Source organism: Aedes albopictus, chromosome 1 (genome assembly GCF_035046485.1).
Source record: "Aedes albopictus strain Foshan chromosome 1, AalbF5, whole genome shotgun sequence".
NCBI classification, from domain to species: Eukaryota; Metazoa; Arthropoda; class Insecta; order Diptera; family Culicidae; genus Aedes; species Aedes albopictus.
Genome location: NC_085136.1, coordinates 16,600,455 through 16,620,111, shown reverse-complemented (window position 1 = coordinate 16,620,111; position 19,657 = coordinate 16,600,455). Strand labels below are relative to the sequence as shown.

The 19,657-nt window shown below is 43.4% G+C and overlaps 1 protein-coding gene across 10 annotated transcripts in view; it reads left to right on the top strand.

Moving 5' to 3' along the window:
• Nucleotides 1–19,657, top strand: part of LOC109431112 (cyclic AMP response element-binding protein B) — a 91,006-nt gene that overhangs the window by 9,350 nt on the left and 61,999 nt on the right. For 4 of the 10 annotated variants that reach the window (XM_062844022.1, XM_062844017.1, XM_062844005.1 and 1 more), the window contains exon 1: nt 9,168–9,770. The exons of 1 other annotated variant lie outside the window; for it this stretch is intronic. Coding sequence is in view for 1 of the 9 variants with exons in the window: in XM_062843978.1 (XP_062699962.1) it covers nt 899–2,079 (1,181 nt within the window). In the remaining 8 variants the exon portion in view is untranslated. 5 more of the 10 variants (XM_062843978.1, XM_062844010.1, XM_062844012.1 and 2 more) reach the window with 5 other exon arrangements.

Genomic DNA, 19,657 nt, shown 5'->3' with positions numbered 1-19,657 from the left:
ATGGATAAATGCCGCTTCAGGGTTACTGAACTGGAATTTCTCGGATATAAGATTTCGGAATCTGGAATAGCTCCATCTGAGGCTAAAGTTGAAGCAATCATAGCGTTCCGTCGTCCTGCAAACGAAGGTGAGATCCGTAGCTTTCTGGGTCTGGCCAACTACCTCAACAGGTACATACCTCATTTAGCCACCCTGGATGAACCGCTGAGGGAATTGACCAGGAAGGGTGTCAAATTCTCTTGGGATTCACGTCATGAAACGTCATTTCAAGCCATTAAACGTGCCATGTCAGATGTTCGTATCCTTGGGTTCTATGACGCACGCGACAGAACGACTGTGATTGCCGATGCCAGTCCCACGGGGCTGGGGGCAATGCTTGTACAGACGAATAGGCAAGGGCACGATAGAGTAGTTAGCTTCGCATCGAAATCACTCACGGCAACTGAAAGAAGATACTGTCAGACGGAGAAGGAGGCTTTGGGACTGGTATGGGCCGTCGAAAAATTCCAATTTTACCTCTTGGGTCGAAAATTTGATTTGGTTACGGATTGCAAGGCATTGGTGTATTTGTTTACACCACGATCGAAACCGTGCTCAAGGATTGAACGGTGGGTGTTGAGATTGCAATGCTTCAATTACTCAATCGTTCATATCCGAGGAGACCAAAATGCTGCAGACGCTCTTTCTCGTCTTTCATGTACAACGGTCGAGCCATTTGATTCGGCAGAGGAACTTGTTATTCAACACATAGCTTCGGTTAGCGCTGAATCTATCGCGGTTTCTTGGCAAGAAATACTTCGTGAATCTCGAGATGACGCAGAAATCATGAACATCCTCAAGTGCATAATGGAAGACACTATTGAGCTTCTACCAGCTGCTTATCGTATTATTTCTACAGAGCTGTGCGACGTTGGAGGAGTTCTGCTGCGAGGAGATCGCATAGTCGTTCCAGCAGGATTACGACAACGAGTTCTGACCATCGCTCACGACGGACACCCCGGGGTGCGTATGATGAAATCATATCTTCGATCTGTCGTTTGGTGGCCTAAATTGGATGCAGACACAGAAAACTTCGTGAAAAATTGTCGTGGGTGTACATTAGTAGCTGCTCCTGATGCCCCTGAGCCGATGCTCCGCCGTTCGCTCCCTTCCGGACCATGGGAAGATATCGCCATTGATTACCTAGGGCCACTTCCTGGCGGGCAGAATTTGTTGGTGATTGTCGACTGCTATAGCAGATACCTCGAAGTGTGCGAAATGACTTGCATTGATTCTACGGAGACTATCAGCCGCTTGCGAGAAGTCTTCGGCAGATTCGGTATACCATCCTTGATAAAAGCAGACAACGGTCCACAATTTGCCAGCACAGAATTCAAAAACTTTTGTCGTGACTACGGAATACATCTGGTCAATACGATTCCATATTGGCCGCAGATGAACGGCCAGGTGGAGCGGCAAAATCGCTCAATCCTGAAGAGACTTCGTATCGCACAAGAACTTGGCAAAGATTGGCGAAAAGAGCTGCACGAATTTCTTTTGGTATACCATGCTACAAATCATGCGACTACCGGAGAAGCACCATCGAAACTGATGTTCGGGCGCAGAATCAGGGGTAGACTTCCTTATGTTCCGGTCCATTACGAGGATGAGGCTGTGCGAGATGTCGACGGAATACAAAAAGAGAAGGGAAAGAACTACTCTGACGGGAAGCGTCGAGCCACTTACAGCGAAATACGGGAAGGTGACAAAGTGTTTGTGAAGCGGATGAAAAAGAATCATAAGTTGGAGGCGGACTACTCTGCAGAGGAATACGATGTTGTGAACAAAAAGGGGTCTGATGTCATTGTACGTTCCCGGGTCTCCGGGAAAGAGTTCCGTCGCAACGTGACGCATCTTAAGAAGGTTCCACAAATAGACGACAATGTTCAACCCACAGCGACGACAGAGACGGATCAAAGCACATCAAGCGAAGTGGTTGATGGAAGGATGGATGAAATCGTTCAATTGACTGAAACGCCGTCTGGTCGGAAACGTGAGAGACAACAACCAACGAAATTCAAAGACTATGTTCCTTTCTAAAATTTTTGTAAGTAAAGGTGGGGTTGTAGGGTCTGGGAGCACTGGCAAGACAGAATGTTGAAAGGAGCAACACGCTCATGGCAGGTGAGAGATAAACGTCTTGGGGTGACAAGGGAAGAAGAGAAAGGAGGAGATAGTTTGGGAGTGTGAAACGAGAAAGGTGTGAATAAACCGGGTCGAATACAAATCGTTTTTCTAGTTGCAAGACTTGATATCAAATCCGAAGACCAGCGGCACTACATCAAAGACTGTTTCAGCGATTCCTTCGGTGATTATCCCATGCCTTCCTGCAGGAATTCTTTCAGAGATTCCTTCAGGGATTTCCCTCAGAATTCATTCAAGAATTTCTTGCAGTTTTACTCCTAGGATTCCACTCGAGATTCTGTCAGAGATTCCTCCCGACATTCCTTCGGAGAGTTTTCCCCAGATTTCATCGATGAACCCACGACACATCGGGTCATTTGCTCCCAACGATTGCAGCCACCAACGATGACGTCACCACTTTCGAAGAAAAGATATACCTGTGGTACACGTGGGGCAGTTGACCAGCGAGATCTAACGGAGCCTGAAGAAGATTTTCATTCAGCTCCAAGAACGAGAAAACCGTAAGAAACATACTTCCACTGTCACAAGTGATCCCATTAGACAAAATGAACCGATCGAACGTGATGTACAGGATCACATGAGCAGACTGATACTAGACAAAGCTTTTTATCGAGTACTGTTATCTCCGTATTTCTTTTGTATTCCTGCGTATTCCAAAACCATTTCAACCAATTCATTAGTTTTTCCCTGAATTTCCTTAGGGTATCTTCCTGGGTGTCCACTGGAGATTTCATCAGAAATTTTTCCCACGATTTCTTCAAGTATGTATGCTTCTAGTGGTTTCTCCAGGATTATCTAAGGAATTCCTCTATTTATTCCACATGGAATTCCATGGGAATTTATCACGAGATTCCATCCAGATTTTCTTCAATGATTTCTCCCGAGATTCCTTCTGGGGTGGTTTTTACGGATACCTTCTGAGATTCCTTCAGAGATCTAAAAAAGATTACTTTCAGGGACTTTTCCTGGTATTACTTTATTGATTCCTCCCTGGATTTCTTAAGGTTTTCACTTGGGATTTATCCTGGAATTCTTTCATTGATTCTTCCAAGTATAAATATTGCGTAACCCACTGGGTCAATCCGTTCCCAGCCATCCTAGAAAACTGCAGTAGAATCATTTGGCATACGGAACAACACGATGAAGGCGACTCCTCCCGATTTTCGAAGAGTCCTTCTAAGGCTCCTCTTGGAGGGATTTTTGCAAGATTTTTTCAAGGATTTCTCCCGGGATTCCTGCCGAGTTTCTTTCAATTTCTTCTAGAATTTCTCCCGAGATTTCTTCGAAGATTCATACAGAGATTCCTCTTGGGATTCCTTCCGAGATTTTTTCTGCTTCTGAATTGCTTCTAGGATTCTTCCCTGGATTCCTTCGATGATTGCTACCGGGATTTCTTCGAGGATATTCCTCTCTGAATTTCTCCCGGGATATCTCCTATGAATCCTTCCGGACTATCTTCAGTTTCAGTTTCTTTCCGTAAATGTTTTGGCCTCGAGTATTGTAGCTGGGATTTTGTCCTACTTTTCTCCACAGGGATTTGAGTATTTCAAACTTCAAACTACATTTCTATAGGCCTTTTCAGGTGACAGGTCCGTGTATGCCACTGTTTACAACTGCCGAACAAAAGCGCAAACGCTAAATTGTCAGTTCCATAAGAGAACTGTCAAAGACCCCCAAAATCAGTTGATTTTAGACGTCAAATGAAAAGGCCCATTGGGTGAAATTGCTCCATAGTTTTATCCCGAAAGGATGCGAAAGGAGGAGTGAGTGAAGATTCATCTGGTTACCTCGTTCTTTCTGAAATGCTTGAAACGCATTGACGATTATCACATCTGTGATGTTCGTCTGGCTAACAAGCCTATTCATGTGAACTCTCATGCCTCCCAATTTGGGATGTCCACAGTGGCTCTTTTACACAAAGTTGTATACATTTTCAAGAAAACATTCGCTCAAACGTAGTTTTCGTTCTGGTGATTTTTTGTGATTGTTGGAATATTGAGGATGCTTTCAATGACGTGCTTTTCAATGTCATTGAAAGTCGCATGATGTCACAAGCTACCTCCAATGATCTGTAGGCTCTCTTTACGCTTATGCGTTTTACAGTTTCCTTTTCAGAGCACTGATTCAACCCGTTGTGGTATAGGCTATTAGATCTCGTTGCTCGTATGCTTTCATTCCCTCTTCTATGGCTCCCCTTCCTATTTCATCACCTCTTCTTTCCTAATCCCATTCCATCCCTTGTCCTATTCTCCCTCAGGTACATGATGAAACAGGCTCATATGTATGGCGATGGCACAAATGTCCCAGATGGAGGATAACGTGCCTCTGGAGCCGGCCTTCTGATACCTGATACCTGGAGATTGCTCTGTAGGAGCCATTACACCTCTTGTCTTGGCCATCACGATCCTGTAGGCATCACCCCACGGATTTGCATTGGCACTCTGACAGAGAACCTCGAAGCAGGCCTTTTTGCTTGCCCTTATCTCGGTCTTCAGCGCAGCTTTTGCAGCGGCTAACACCGCCCGTCGTTCGTTTCGCTCTTCCTCAGATCGTGCTCACTGCATCCGCCGTCTAGCCCGTAGGCAGGTGCGGAGCAGGTCCGCAATCGCTTGAGTCCACCAGTAAGCCGGTGGTCGCTCATTTCTAGGGTGGACTCGCCTAGGCATGATCGCATCGCACCAGCTCGTCGCCGTCTAAACCAAGTAGGTTTCGCTCACGGTGGAGCGCCTCCCTAAATACCCCTTCGTCGAAGTATGGTGTCTTGCACCTACGAGGGCTTGGCCTTGGCCTAGCAACCTCTTCCTCTACCCGTTGCCTGCTGTTGTTGTAGTCGATGCTGTAACGAACCGCCAGGTGATCGCTGTGAGTGTAGCTACCCAGGTAACAATTTGATGTTGATTAAGCGCTTCTCTCACTTATGCTAATCAGCCTTAATTTGAACACAAGCTGTGCAAAAGAACTGTAAACATTTGTTCAGCTCTTAAACACCCAATTTTGGTGATTTTATCCAGCCATAAGTTGATTTGAGCTCTCCATGAAGCTGGATTAGGGTTGAAGAAGCGCTTATATCCTAGCGAAGAACGCTTTTCAGACTTTATCCAGCAATTATTCAGCAAATGGGAATGATTTATGATTTTATTTATAGAACAGACAAGAATCAGGTGAATTTTTAGAGTCGCTTAATCATCTGTAGTTCAGCAATTAATCATCACTTATGCAGCATTACCAAAAAAATCAGAAGTAGTCCCAGAAGCCAGAATTGCCAGGACTCTTGGTCTAGATGTAGAATAGTAGTTCGTAGTTTCTGAAATTGTAATATATAAATGATGATTATAATTGAGAATCGAACTTCGGTGCATTGATTCATAGTCACTTACCTTAGCATCTGCTCCACCTGAAATGGTACGAGCTTAGTGATTTATGAAAGCACAAGCTAGATACCGTCGTGTCTGAATAAAGGTTGAACAATTATGAACAAAGGCTGTGTTGAGGTTGAATACGCGATGGAAGTGCTTTGTTACGAATGCATGGATTAGCTGTCAAAACATCATTGTTTTGTTTGCAGTTCAGTGCTCGGTTCGGTTGTCGTAAAACACCACTGCAGTCAGAGAAAATGAACAGAAATACAGGTAAATATTCATAATTAATATTCCACGGTGTGGATAAGAAGAGTCTGCTATCTATTTTAAGAGAACGCTGGTTGTTTCGCCGTTGTCAAAACGGTAGAACACAGAAAACTCTCATCTCCACCGTGCCTCAACGTTGGGTCAACGGAAGCGTCTTGATGTGGCCAGACAAAAATGCCGCATCGCTCATCAAAGACCGGTCGTCAGCCCCGTCCTCAAAATGGTACAAAATTCCCTACAAACTGAAACGAAAGTCCTTCAAGACGTTCGTAGAAGCGGAAGCTAAGGCGGCGGAAACGTCTGGTCACACTGATTCGGACTCCACGCAACCACTCCCTGTTAAATAGTTCCGAACCAAAGGAGATGCGAAACAAGTCTAGGAAGCCAACTTTAATTAAATGGTGACCAACCCAGCTAATAAACTGACGATCATTTCCAAATTAAATCGAATACAGCAATAATTACTTTCAACTGAGCCATACGTATCATCGGAAAATCATCACATCTGTCCTCCAAGTCACGATCATGCTCAATCACCCTCAGAAAAGATGCACAGCGTGCAGACCCTGCAACTCGAGCAACCCCAATTTTCTTTATTTTCAGAAAATATGGTCTTCAACACATTTTGACATTTCTTACGTCTTTTTTTTTTTTTTCAAATTTCGGTAATAAGTACCATTTGTTTTGAATGTTATTCTAGATTTACAATCCATTTTTGTGAATGATTATGACCCGCACAACTTTCTCACTGATAGTTTGTTATTATCATTAAAGGCTGAATAAAAGAGTCCTAGCGCATACCTTTCAATATTGTAGAAAGGCTGGATAAATGGATATAGAGAAGTTGGATAATCTTCTACCGAGTATCATATGCAGCATACGCTGATAAGCTGAACAAAAGATACTTTGTAAACTCAACAAGCTACTTTTCAACTAGATGTTCAGCTTACGGCTTATTCAGCTATTGGCACCATTAACAAACCATTGTTCAGCTTTGACTCTCACTGTTCAGCTACCATTGTTACTTGGATATCGTCTACTCTCCAGTTAAACTACTTGTTAGGCCAAGACTCCAAAAAGTAACGTCAATAATCGACTCCGCACCGTTTTGACTAAAGGTACACTTGGTACCTCTAGCAGGGTTTGCCCTCGCTCACCGGCCTTCGCCCTGTCAGTACGTTCGTCATACAGTCCAGTATATGTGTGAACTTCTGGATCTACCACCGATCGACCAGGCACATAACAGCTACAAAAGACGGCCACATTTACTTTGGTGACCACAAATCTCTCATATTTAGGTAGTAGACACCAACTCCTGGATAAAGTGGATACGTTCGTCATACAGTCCAGTATATGTGTGAACTGCTGGATCTACCACCGATCGACCAGGCACATAACAGCTACAAAAGACGGCCACATTTACTTTGGTGACCACAAATCTCTCATATTTAGGTAGTAGACACCAACTCCTGGATAAAGTATCTACTCGTCGGCTATATCGCCGCCATTTTTCTGGACTCATCCGAGACCCAATTGCCGTTGTCGGCGGGTACTCAGTATGGATCCGCTGTGATGGCGATACCCGTCCCCCACTCAGAAACCGCCTGACAAAGCAGTTGCTTAGCTGCGTCAGGTTCAGGTTCAGCTGCGTTACCTGTACTGTGATTTATTCACTGCGGATGTGGCTTTCTTGAAGGCCGGGCAACTTGGACCACTTGTTGGGTGCCTGTTGTTCACAGATTTCCCGGTACAGATCAGACAAATGGGTGGACTCGTGCAGCCTTTTGCCTTTGGCGCCGCATCTCCTGCATAGTTTGCTCCTGTCAATGCCTTTGCAGTCCCATGACTTGTGTCCTGGTTCCAGACACCTGAAGCAAACCTCCGGTGGCTCGTGGAGCGTCAGATGACATACGCACCAGCCTACATTTATCCTCCCTACTTCAATGGACTTTTTGACGTCCGCCACAGGTAGCTTAACCAAAGCTATCTGTGTCCCTGCCGGCCCCTTCCCCTAACGGCTGCGGCAGCCACCTGCACCTCGCACTGTTGCCGCAGTGCCGTGACGAGCTCTTCCACTTCGGTGACCTCGTCTAGGTCTTTAACCTTCAGAGTCGCCTCTTGTGTGAGAGCCCTCACCTCTACTCCTTCACCAAGGACCTCTTCCGCCAGACTTGTAGGCGGTGCCCTTGCGTTCCTTGTCGCGCTTGAGCTTTAGGATCATTTCACATGTACGAATACGTCTAATACTGTGCACGTAGGCTCCCAGATCCACGAGCTAAGCGTCGCTTCGCATCGTCCTCAAGACTTCGGTTTTGATGACTAGCGCGTCGCCTTTCACGCGCTTGGCACCTACTCTTCTACGTCTTCTTGATTTGGCGTCCCTAGTCTCCTCGACTTGCGGTGTTTTCTTCTTCCGCTTCCGCTCGACTTTCGTCCAAGGAGGTCCTCCCCTTGGTTTACCCTACTCTGTGGTTTCTTTTGGGCTTTCTGCGCAAGCGAAAGCCTTCGTCTGGGTAGACTTTCGCCGGTTCTGACGCTTCTGCAGCTTTCACGAGTCTCTTGTGATCTTGCTTGGCATCGTACATCGACTTACGAAGTCGCAATAGGGCCGTTTTATGGTCTTTGTTTATGTTGGACTACGTGGACGCAAAGTCGATAATCTTGCCAAGCTGCTGCTAGGTCACCGCTATGGCGGATAGCCCTTCTCTTTTTTGGTTGATGGCCCACATCAGCCAATAGTGGTTCCGTCCACTATCTCCCCGGCAGGCTAGCCAGGAAATAAATCGGAGCTCCCACGCTGGAGCTGCGTGCGCAGCTTCCTGCTCCTGACTCCTTACTTCTACAGGTGGCAAAGAACATATTTACCGTTGCTAATCTATTTCAACAAGCACAAACGTAAATTTTCTGAGTTTTCATCATGATTATGACCTTTTTTTGTTTCGTGTCTATTTCATTGTGCAACGAGGGGTTAATCAATGTTCTTCTCTCAACTTTTCTTAAATTCAGCTCAATTGTCACCTGTGCGAAAACAGAAAAACTTATTTGATGTCCCAGAAATACTAAATAATAATTTTGGCCATCAACCTCTCGAACTTCTGTTATTTTTGCCAGTTTGCATATCTACATGTCCCGTTCGTTCAACGATGAATCCGTAACCTCTGTTGGTGAGTCTTGCTTGTATTTGCGCAGATCGCACCATTCTCTCTCTTTCCTTCGCTCTCTTTCTCTCAATTACCTTTACTCCTGTGGCACATTCCTTCTTGAGTATTGTCGATCTTGTCGATATGTATGCACATTGATTCGCCTTCTTCGTTTGCTCGCTCGCTCGCTCGCGGCCGCCGCGACTCCATCTCCATTCACCAGGCCAGGCCAGACCAGAGATTCGAGAGCGACCAAAGACGAAGACGATGCGCGATGACGTTCGTCTAGTCACAGAAGAAAACAACCGCTCGCTCGCTGGCCTTTAGTTTCGTTTGAGTGCTCGCGCGACGAATATGACGAATTTTCGCTTGCTGTTTCCCACCGTTGTCGTTTTCGTCGTCGTCTCCTCCGTCGATTGTCGTCGATAGCAGCAGCGCAGCAGTGACAGGAAAAGGAATAGTAGCAACAACAACAACGATAGCAGCAACAAAAACAGCTGAAGGTGTACCACGGTGTGTAGAGAGCGAGGGAGGTGCTAATCGAGGAGACTAGTTACGTCGTAGTGAACCACCCCTCGGGTGACGAAGCAGGCGGTGAGAGTGTTCCGTGAGGAATCGAACGCGGGCCCGATAGGTGGATTAATCGTGGTTGCTGTGTGAAGTGAGAGCGATGCCGTGTTTATGTGTTGGGGCATTTAGTTAGGGTGTGTATTGGTGAAAATTGTTGACGTGTGTACTTACCTACATCATTGCGATATTAGAGAAGTAATTTTTTGTGGATCGCGCTCGGTTCGTAGTGACGGAGCAGTATACGTAAGAGGTATGTAATTTTTGTGTAAACTTTTTCGGTCGAAAAGTTTTTTTTTCTTCCACGACGTCCCTCTCAAAACTCGGTGGGCCATTTTCCGGTGTACTTGGCCCTGTCTGACGTGTGACGGGTTTCGGAAATCGTGACAGATAGTGGTGGCGAAGGTGTTGTGTTGCAGTGAATGTTTTGATATGAGCTGTAGATTTTTTGAAGGAATCACTACCTGGTTCCTGGTGGTGTGCAGTGTGTGATTGGTTCCGAAAGAGCTACGTGAAAAGTCAAAACCAACAAGCAGTAAAAGTCGACGTCGTCGTAGTCGCGAGTGCGATTGGAGGATAGCACCCAAGAGGTATACATAGCCTAAAATAGGAAGAAATTGCTCGACCTTCTCGCTGTAGCAGGCTGTGCGTTTCTTGTGTTGACATGGGACTTTGAAAATTTAAACAAACAGACATGACAGCGCGTGAAAATATGGTCGTATCGCGTAGAAGCAAATGTCAAAATCCAGTGTGCGTGTCACCACCACCCACCGTTGTCCGTCCCCTCGTTCCTTCAGGTCAGGAGTGGTTGTTTTCGCAAAAGTCGATGCATGCCACTATGCCAGGCCTACTACGCTGAGGGCCTGAGAGCTGTGAGTGTAACTACGTAATAAAAGAGTAATGTTGTAGCGGTCGGTCAATCGTGTCGAATCGAGTCCAGCGAGAAGAGAAACATTTTGTTAGCAAACTAATTGTATCGTTTGGATCTAACAGCAATGATAAATATGGCGCTATCACGAGCGCCTGGCTGCCACACGCGTGACCGTGCTGCGTCCGCCGTCGTCGTGTATTTGTGATTACGTATCGCTGACGGTGCGTTGTCCAGCATTTATCTCAATTTCGTATCCTCCGACGAGGCGAGTTGGGCTATCCCACCGTATGAAAAGTCACCGAAATACCCGGGAGAATTACGTGTTTGACTCAACCAGCATGCGAACGCAGTAGGTCGTGGAATGAAGACGTTAGGTCTTTATCCAGCAAGAATTTAGGCGCAATGTTATAGTAGGCTGTTTTGGTATTTCACGAACTTCATAACTTCGATACGATTACATGTTTTGTTCCGATTTTGTTAACACAATCCGCGGTTTTCAGTTGACTAAATCAAAATTGATTCTGAATAGGATAAAACAATGTAAGGTTCTCACTGAGTATCCGGGTTAATGCAAAATCTGAACATCCACCTGAAAATTGATAGCTCTTTATCATTGTTGATGCCTTGAGACTATTTTTCAATTTTACGGAAAATGATTCCTGTGAAAATCAAATGGAGCTAAGGAAAAGTGACATTTCTTCCCACACTAGATCACCCTAACAAGCCTGGATAAAACAAAGAGGAGAAACGTCAAAATCGGAACCGTCGATTTGCTGTCATCTCCATAGTTCCAATCGAGCAGGAGACCTGTCAAAACGACTAGGAGCGGCGTCGGTGGTGTAGTGGTAAGCGTGGTTGCCTCTCACCCCAGTCGGTCTAGGTTCAATCCTAGTCGACGCCGTCGGTATTTCTGAGACAAAAATATCTGATCACGCCTTCCCTCGGATAGGAAGTAAAGCCGTAGGTCCCGGCCCATGTGTTGATGGGTTCGATATGTAGGGTGTCAGGTGTGTGTGGATGTCTCCCTGACCGTCCGTGTTTAGGCTTAGTACCAGAAATAGGCGGACGTTAAACTAGAGCTGATGCCGAACGGTATCGGCTCGCCAGAAATAAGAAGAAGAAGAAGAAAACGACTAGGATTCGCCACTTTGGTATACTCGAGACACTTTAGATCACCCAAGTAACAGAAGCAGCTGAATAGGAGTTTCTAAAGCTAAAATTATGCTTAAGAATCGTTTGTTCAACTCTTGTTCAGCAAAAATATTTGTTGGGCAGTTGTCAAAATTACTTGCGGAAAAAGTGAAATTTTACTAGAGCGCTCAACTTGAGAAGAGAAAACTCAGATTATGATAGAATATTTTCATCTGAATTGACACTTAGGTTAGTTTCTGTAGTTAACATTTTTGTAATACCTAGTTATGAATGTTTATCACCAGACAGTCTGTGGTTTATCGTTCAAAACGCACTGATCGAAGTTACACTTACAGTAAACGTTCGATAACTGCAACATGTTTATGTTTCGCTTAGTGAACGAATCTTAATAACTGAAACGTCTAACAGATGTCAACAACCCATAAATTGACGTTTTTTTTTTGCTGTTGGGTACATTTTCCACTGCGATCAGTTTGCCGTTAAATCAACATGAAATTCATTCAAGTTTCTATTAAGGCCAATATGGCGAATCATTTTGACGTTTGGTGATGAAATAATGGACTTGCAGTTGATAAGCATTGCAGTTAAACCGTTTGCACTGATCGAATATCTACTGTGCTACAGTATAACAGTGAACAATTTTAGTTGAAAGACGGAATCGTTTGACAAATTCCATGTTACGTTAACATCCAATTCATAGTGAATGCTGAAATCTGGCTGCCTAATACACGTTAAAACACGTTTGCCAAGAATTTCAACGATTTACACATTTATTGCCCAAACACGAACGCTTTAACCAAGGGAGCGTGTATGCAAACGCTTGTTTCACGATGAAAACAAAAACAAAGCCAACGGATCAAATTACATTTCCAAATCGACCTGTTTAAAAATTTCTTCATTTACACAGATTTTTTGTAGTTTTTGACTTTTTATTCCTAGAATCGTAAAGACTTATATGCTGGAAAAATGTTCACGATGAAAACAAACTTTCGATAGTGTTTGTACCTGCTCACCTGAGCTGTCAGCAATATCTATGAGAAAAACATGAAGCAAGATCATGGTTGTCTTTGTCTTGTAGATCTGTTAAAATTTGTACTCATCAAAGTAAACGCACGAAATTCAGAATACCTTATGTTCTTTTTTGCCATAAGTCTAGTTTGGTGTTCGAAAGGAATCGCTCAAGAAACTTTTTGACCGATTCCTGGCAGAAACTTTCCACGGTGACTGCCATTTGAACTGTCATTTCTTCGCAACTGCGTACTGTGATCGAAGAAAAACGGTTTCTTGGGCGATTCAGGCAAGGAATTTCCCATGCATCATGATAGGACGAAAAATTTCTTCTGTACTGCAAACAGCGCTATAACCGGTACAGTAGACGTTCGCTCGGTGCAAACAGTTTAACTGTAATGCTTTTTAAGTGCAAGTCCGCTAAGTGCAACAATTTTGCAGTTATCGCACCACTATCCGTCAAAATGAAATGTCAACAGTCATGCAATGTTATTCCCATGCAGTTTTGTTGCAGTGCGATGTTTTCTGAATGCACATTGGTTGCATTCTGCAGCAACTGACAGTTCTTTGACGTCTGTCAGCTGTTGCAGTTATCGAATTTCATTCGATAAGTGAAACGTAAACATGTTTCAGTTATCGAACGTCTACTGTATCTGTAAATTCATAAAGAATACAGTATGACAATTTATCATACTCTTTAGGGGCTGTCCACAAATTACGTAACGCTCCAGGGGGAGGGGGGTAGTACGGCCGAGCATTACGGCCCATACAAAAATTTTAGGGTTTTCATACAAAAAAGCGTTACGGAGGGGGAGGGCAGCGGCGTCATGGTCACGATTTTTTCCGCAGTCAAGTTCGCAAATTGTGAACAATCCTCGGTACCCACTTTACGTAATTTATGTTTAGTCCCTTACTGTCAGAGCTGTCAAATCGGTGTAACACGCTAAACATAATTTATACAAAAGGCAATTCACACGGAAAAAAATACACGGTAATGAATATTTATTAGGTACCGGACTGGACACAGAAAATTTAATGGTTTTCTTTGGTACATCGAGGTCTTGAAATTAGTCTATGGGGAGGGGGGTCGAAAAATGTTGATTTTATCGTTACGTAATAAATGGATGCTGCCTTACGACTAATTTTTCTAAGATGGCAATATGATGCAGACTAGAATCAAAGGGATCTCAGGGATTGTCAGTTAGTTAAAGAAAATTTTCAGAGGAGTTTCAGGTGCGCTTCATGGGGTTTTAGTAGGGCATAGTATGAAATTCTCTTCTTCTCTTTCACTCGTACAGAAATTTTGTAAACAACGAGGCCAAGAAACGTCAAAAGCCCGTACAAAATTAAAACAATGCGATGCCCTGTAGCGTTTTAGCGAAGCAATAGGGATTTCCCGAAGCCCTTTTGAGGTCGTTCAAAGCGTTTAAAGGATTAGGAGTTTCAGTTATGTTTAAAGGTACTTCAGCAGCAATTCAAGAACTTAGGAGTGTTCCACGAGCATCGCAAGAGCTTTCAAGTGGTTTTAGGGAGGATTCAGTGTGTTTTAACCGGTTACGGATATATTTCAGAAGGTTTTAGGAGACTTCAGTAGCGCTTCAGGGGGATTAGTCCGTTACGGTAGGCGTCAAGAGCATTTTTAGGGATTTCAACGGAGTGTCACAGCGTTCAAGAGGTTTCAGCAACGTTTTATGTAAAACCCCGTGAACCGTCACTAAATACTTTCAGGAGCGTTTCCGAGAGCCTAACAAGGATTTCAAGAAGTTTCTAAGGGTATATATGCCCTTAAACATATCTGGGCTTTCCAAGCGTTTCAGGAGATGCTACGAGCGTTTTAGGGGAGTTCCAGTGAGCTTCAAGGGAGGTATCAGGACACTTCAAGCGATTTTAGAGCATTTGATGGGGTTGACGCGGTACTTCAAGAGTGTTCCATAAGCTATTTGAGGAGTTTTTTCGGTTTCATAGCTATTTAATGGTTTCAGTGACGTTTAAGGGGTTCTGGATACCCCGGATACGGGGTCTCAGAGGAATTTCAGGTCGTTTCAAATGACAGGCGTTTCAGTACGTTTCACGGGAGCTTCAGGTGGTTTCAGAGGTGTTTCACGAGATTTTATGCGACTTTATGAACTTTTCCGGGGAATTCAAGGGGTCTACACACTTAAAACTGATTCTCGAGCTCGGCAGAATAATAAGCCGATTTCAATCGGCAAACTAACATTTTGCTGATATTTCAGCAAACAGAACATGTTTGCCGAGATTGTCCAAAATGTTTTACTGAAATATCAGCAAGTGGATTGAAAACTACGAAAACTGACAGCATTTTTTGCTGAGTCCACCGGCAAACATATATTTTACTGAAATCAGCAAACAAAATTACCGAGATTTCGGCAATCTTTTCATTCATTGCCGAATTTCGGTACTACAACTGTCACTTCTGCAGCCGCCACCTCAGAAGAAAAAGTGACAACAAAACAAAACAGTGCTGCATGATGATGGAGCGATCCGAAAAAAAAAACGCTGGGATCTGAGGAAAGTGTAAGTATATATTTAAAGAACGTATTTTTTCTGTAACTATTTGAATTACTGGTAATTCATGTTCATTTATTACAGATGGCCGGCAATACTTATTTGAAACTGAATTCCACAGTTGAGTTCGAGGAGCTGTCCAGTGTTTTTACTTCCCCGGTTTTCCCTCTGGAGTATAATAAGGAACAAATGTGTGAGGTTACTTTTTTTCATTCAAAATGTAAATCCTGAAATATATGCGCAGCTAAAATTATTTCATTGTGTTTCCAAGCAAGTGCGAAATCAATGAGGAGTTCTTCATTTTATTTTGTGCACATTTTTATTTCAAAACTAAACCAAAACATCCCCAAACAAAATGCCAAGTTTCAGCAAATCCATTTGTGTTGGAAATAAATTAGCCGAGCAATCAGCAAATTCAATTGCTGAAGTTTCGGCAAAATGATCGATAGCTGTCACTTTTGTGATTGCTGAGATCTCGGCAAATTTAATTTTTGCTGAGGCGGTTGCCGAGCACTCGGCGGTGCCAATCTCGGCAATCAGTTTGCCGAGATTCGGCAGAAAAAACTTAGTGTGTAAGATACGTTTCAAGTACTTTCAGCGGCTTCAAAATGCGCCTTAACCTCAATGGTATTTTAACTACTTAATTAGAGTTTAACGGCAGTTGTTGTACACCATGGCCACTTTAAACCTCCCAGCAATACCGGGGAACACATTGTATTTGCTGGAACCGCCTTGAAGCTGATTTGATCGCTTTGAACTCGCCGGAATTTCCTTGAACCCTCTAGAAACACCTCTTATCACTTCTTGACACTCTTTGATTTAACCAAGTTTGATGCCCTTGAAAACCCTGAAATGCCCAAAATAGTTCCTGAATCCCTTTGAAGCTCCCGAAAAGCATCCAGATGTCGTCTGGGAGTCCTAAGTCGACTCCAAAACCTCCTAAAACCGGCTAAAATGCTCCTGAATCCTCCTGAAGTTTATGAAACAAATCCGGATGACCTATGGGAGCCCTAAGTCGACCCTAACTTTTTCCTCTTCCCTCTAACAAAAGCTCATCCCCGGGACAGTCATGGAGAAGCAGAGGTGATCGCAGTCCACTCAGCATACTAACACTCCTTTCCTTTTTGGACAACACTAAGGACGTGGCCTACGCCGTTACTGGTTTAACCAAGTTTGGAGCTCTCTAAACGTGACATCAAATTCCGTTTATTAGTTCCTTGTGAAATTTTGATGGAACTCCGTCCAAAGATTCGTTGAAACTTCGTCCAAAGATTCGTTAGAATTTCTTCCAGAGGTTCGTTGGAATCTCAGGAATTCGATGATGTCTTATCCAAAGTTCCTTTGGATTCTTGTCCAAAGCTACTACGTTGGGAACCTGGATGATTCCAGTTGAGTTCTCGAAAAATTCAAGCTTGGAACCAGAAAGCTTTTGCTTTGAACCTGAAAGATTCTAACTTGAAACCTGGAACATTTTAGCAGGGAACCTAAGACATTCTTACTGGAAAAATTTGGAGGTTTCCTCTGGGAACCTGGAAGACACCTGCTGAGAATCTGGAGAATCGGCACCTGGAGTGTGAATTGCGAACCTGGAAGCGTCCGGCTGCAAATCTGTAAGATTTTTGCTGACAGATCCCTGCCAAGAACCTGGACGATTCTAGCAGGGACCTCTGAAGATTCCAACTGGGAGCCTGAAAAATTCCCACTGGGAACCTGACAGATACCAGTTGTGAAACTTGAATATTGCAGCTGCAAACCTTAGATGAGATTCAAGCTGGAAATACGGAAGATTGCCGCTATGAACCTATAATATTCTGACCCTGAAACCCTGAACAGTCGAACTGGGAACCAGGAAGATTCTATTTGGTAAGTTCGTTCAAAGATTTTTTAGCGTTTCCGAGAGCTTAAGAAGGATTTCAGTGGAACTACAGTACATTTCAAAGAGATTTAGAGCGTTTCGTGGGACTTGACGGGCTTCTACGGAGTTTCAAGGCATTTCAAAGAATTTCAGGGGGTTTTGAAGGGTTCTTAGAGCGTTTCAGTTGGTTTCAGGAGTATTTAAGGAAATCTCAGAGGAACTTCAGGACGTTTGAAGGGAGTTTTAAAGAACATCAGGTTTCAGTGATTTTAGTAACTTTTCAGAAGATTTCAAGGAAAAGTTTCAGGAGATTTCAGAGGGTTTCAGGGTCGTATCAAGTGGTTTCAGGACAGTTTTTTAGTGTTTCAAAGCAGTTTTGCCCTGTTGCCACTTTAAGCCTCCCTGCAACTCAAGGAACTCATTACAGTTCTTGAAACCGCCCTTCTTAAATCTATTTAAACTCCTTTGAAACTCCCTGAAACTATAACCCCCTAGAAACGCCCCAAAAATGCCTCTTGACCCTCTTGGAAACGCTCTTAAAATCTCTGACTAGAACCAGGAATTTCAAGGAGTTAAAGGAGTGATTTAAGAGCGTTTGAGGGTGCTTCAGGAGAGTTTCAGGGCGTATCAACGGTTTGAACCTCTAAGGGAGACCAAATTGGGGGGGGGGAGGTCTCATGTAGCGTTTCAGGGGTTTTCAGGAATGTTTTCAAGTGGCGTTCTGTTTAGGAGATTTAGGAGACGTTTCAAGTGGTTTCAGGACTGTCCAACAAACATTTTTGCTGTACAAGAGTGGAACAAACCACTCTTAAGCAAATTTTAGCTTCAGCTAGTTTCAGCTAGTTTTGTTTCTTGGGGGTTCATGAGGGTTGCAGGGCTGTTGTTGTGCATCCTGGTCCCTTTAAACCTCCCTGCAACTCCTTGAAATGCATTGAACCATCTTGAAGTCATTATCAATCGCTTTATACTCTCCTGAGACTCACTGAAACATCCATAAACGCCTAAAAACGCCTCTATTAACTTCTTGACAGCCAACGAGACGCTTTTGTAATCTCTGAGGCGCTCTAAAACGTCCCTGAAGCCCCATGAATGTCTCTGGAACTCTCTGGCATTCCCTAGAATCTCCAAAGCACCCCTAAAACCCCTTGAAATGCTCCTGAAATCCTCTGAGAAGCCTTGAAGCATCCCCAAAGCCCAATATGGTGTTAATCACATTGCCCAAAGCCCCCAGAAAGTAATCACTACTGGAACCCCCTGTAGCTCGTCTAAATCTTCTTGGATCTATCTGTATAGGGCACTGCACGAAATTGTCTCCCTCTCTTTTACTCCTACAGAAACTTTGAAAACAACAAAGCCAAAACAAGGTCAAAATCCCATACAATATCAAAACAATGCTGTGCCCTATATAATACTAGCTGTCCCCGGTAAACCTTATCTTGCCTACTGCGTTTTTGACGTTCCAGATCTAAGTTCAAAACGTATGGAAAATCTACCCTCAAAAAATCTTAAATTCTCCTTTTTTTTGTCTCATAAACCTTCCTTAAGTGAAACAGAAAAAACAAAGTTGACGCAAATAGGACGTTCCATGCATAACATGGTCCAACGTGTGCCACCTAACCATGAAAATTTGCCTAAAACAACATCTCTCTTAAAAAAACAGGATGCTGTACATAACAAAATGCATACTCACTCACTAGCACCGTATAGTGGAGGAATATCCACCTTAATCTTTGTTACCTGAATAATATGTAACCCTACAAATGCTCTATTTTGGGTGCCAGACGAAGAATAAAACGGAACACCACAAATGCACAATACGACAACGACACAAACTAATATCTTTCAGCACATACTACGCAACATAAATGTGCCCGTTACCCTGAGATGGATAACAATTTCCATTCGCAGGATGACGGAGGTTTCATCACTGTTTTTGTCATCCTGCTTTCATGGCTTGTTTTGTCTAGGAATACTAATCCTAATTGGCCCCCCGATTCTGTTTTTAGTATGAATCGTCTACATTTCAATGTTCCTGCTAGGGAACGGTTTGCTTGGATTTTAGTTGATCATTGCCAAACATGGCCTGAAAACATGGCAATCAATTTGTGTCTACATTTTATGAGCCATTTTTTTGTTCTGGAACACTACAAATGCTCAAATACAGTAGACGTTCGCTCGGTGCAACCGCTTTATCTGCAATGCAAAAATTTGCACCGCTATACGTCAACCTAAAATGTCAACAGCGATGCGATGTTTTTTTACATGCACGTTTGATGCAGTGCGATGTTTTCCAAATGCATTCTGCAGTAACTGACGTCTGTCAGTTGTCGCAGTTATCGAATTTCATTCGATAAGTGAAACGTAAACATGTTGCGATAATGTTTTCGAGACGATTTTTTTTTTAGTTTTTATTAATGTGTATTTTAACTTAAATGCTAATTCTACACTCATTTTCGTGACGATGTTTTTTAATGAAATTTGTTCTAAATAAGTGTTACGTCTGTTTCTCTGTGCCTTGATCATGATTCATAAGCAGAATGACATTTGAACTATTTTTAGTTTGAACAATGTGCAGATTAGCGGGGGTCAAATTAAAGAGTCTTTACTTGTTCAGATTGTAATCAAACCAACAAGGGTAGACGGTACTAAATAATTGTTCATTCGTGAATTTGCCATCACCAAGCTCAGACGTTCTAGGTATTAAATCCTCCGGAGTTATTCTTTATTA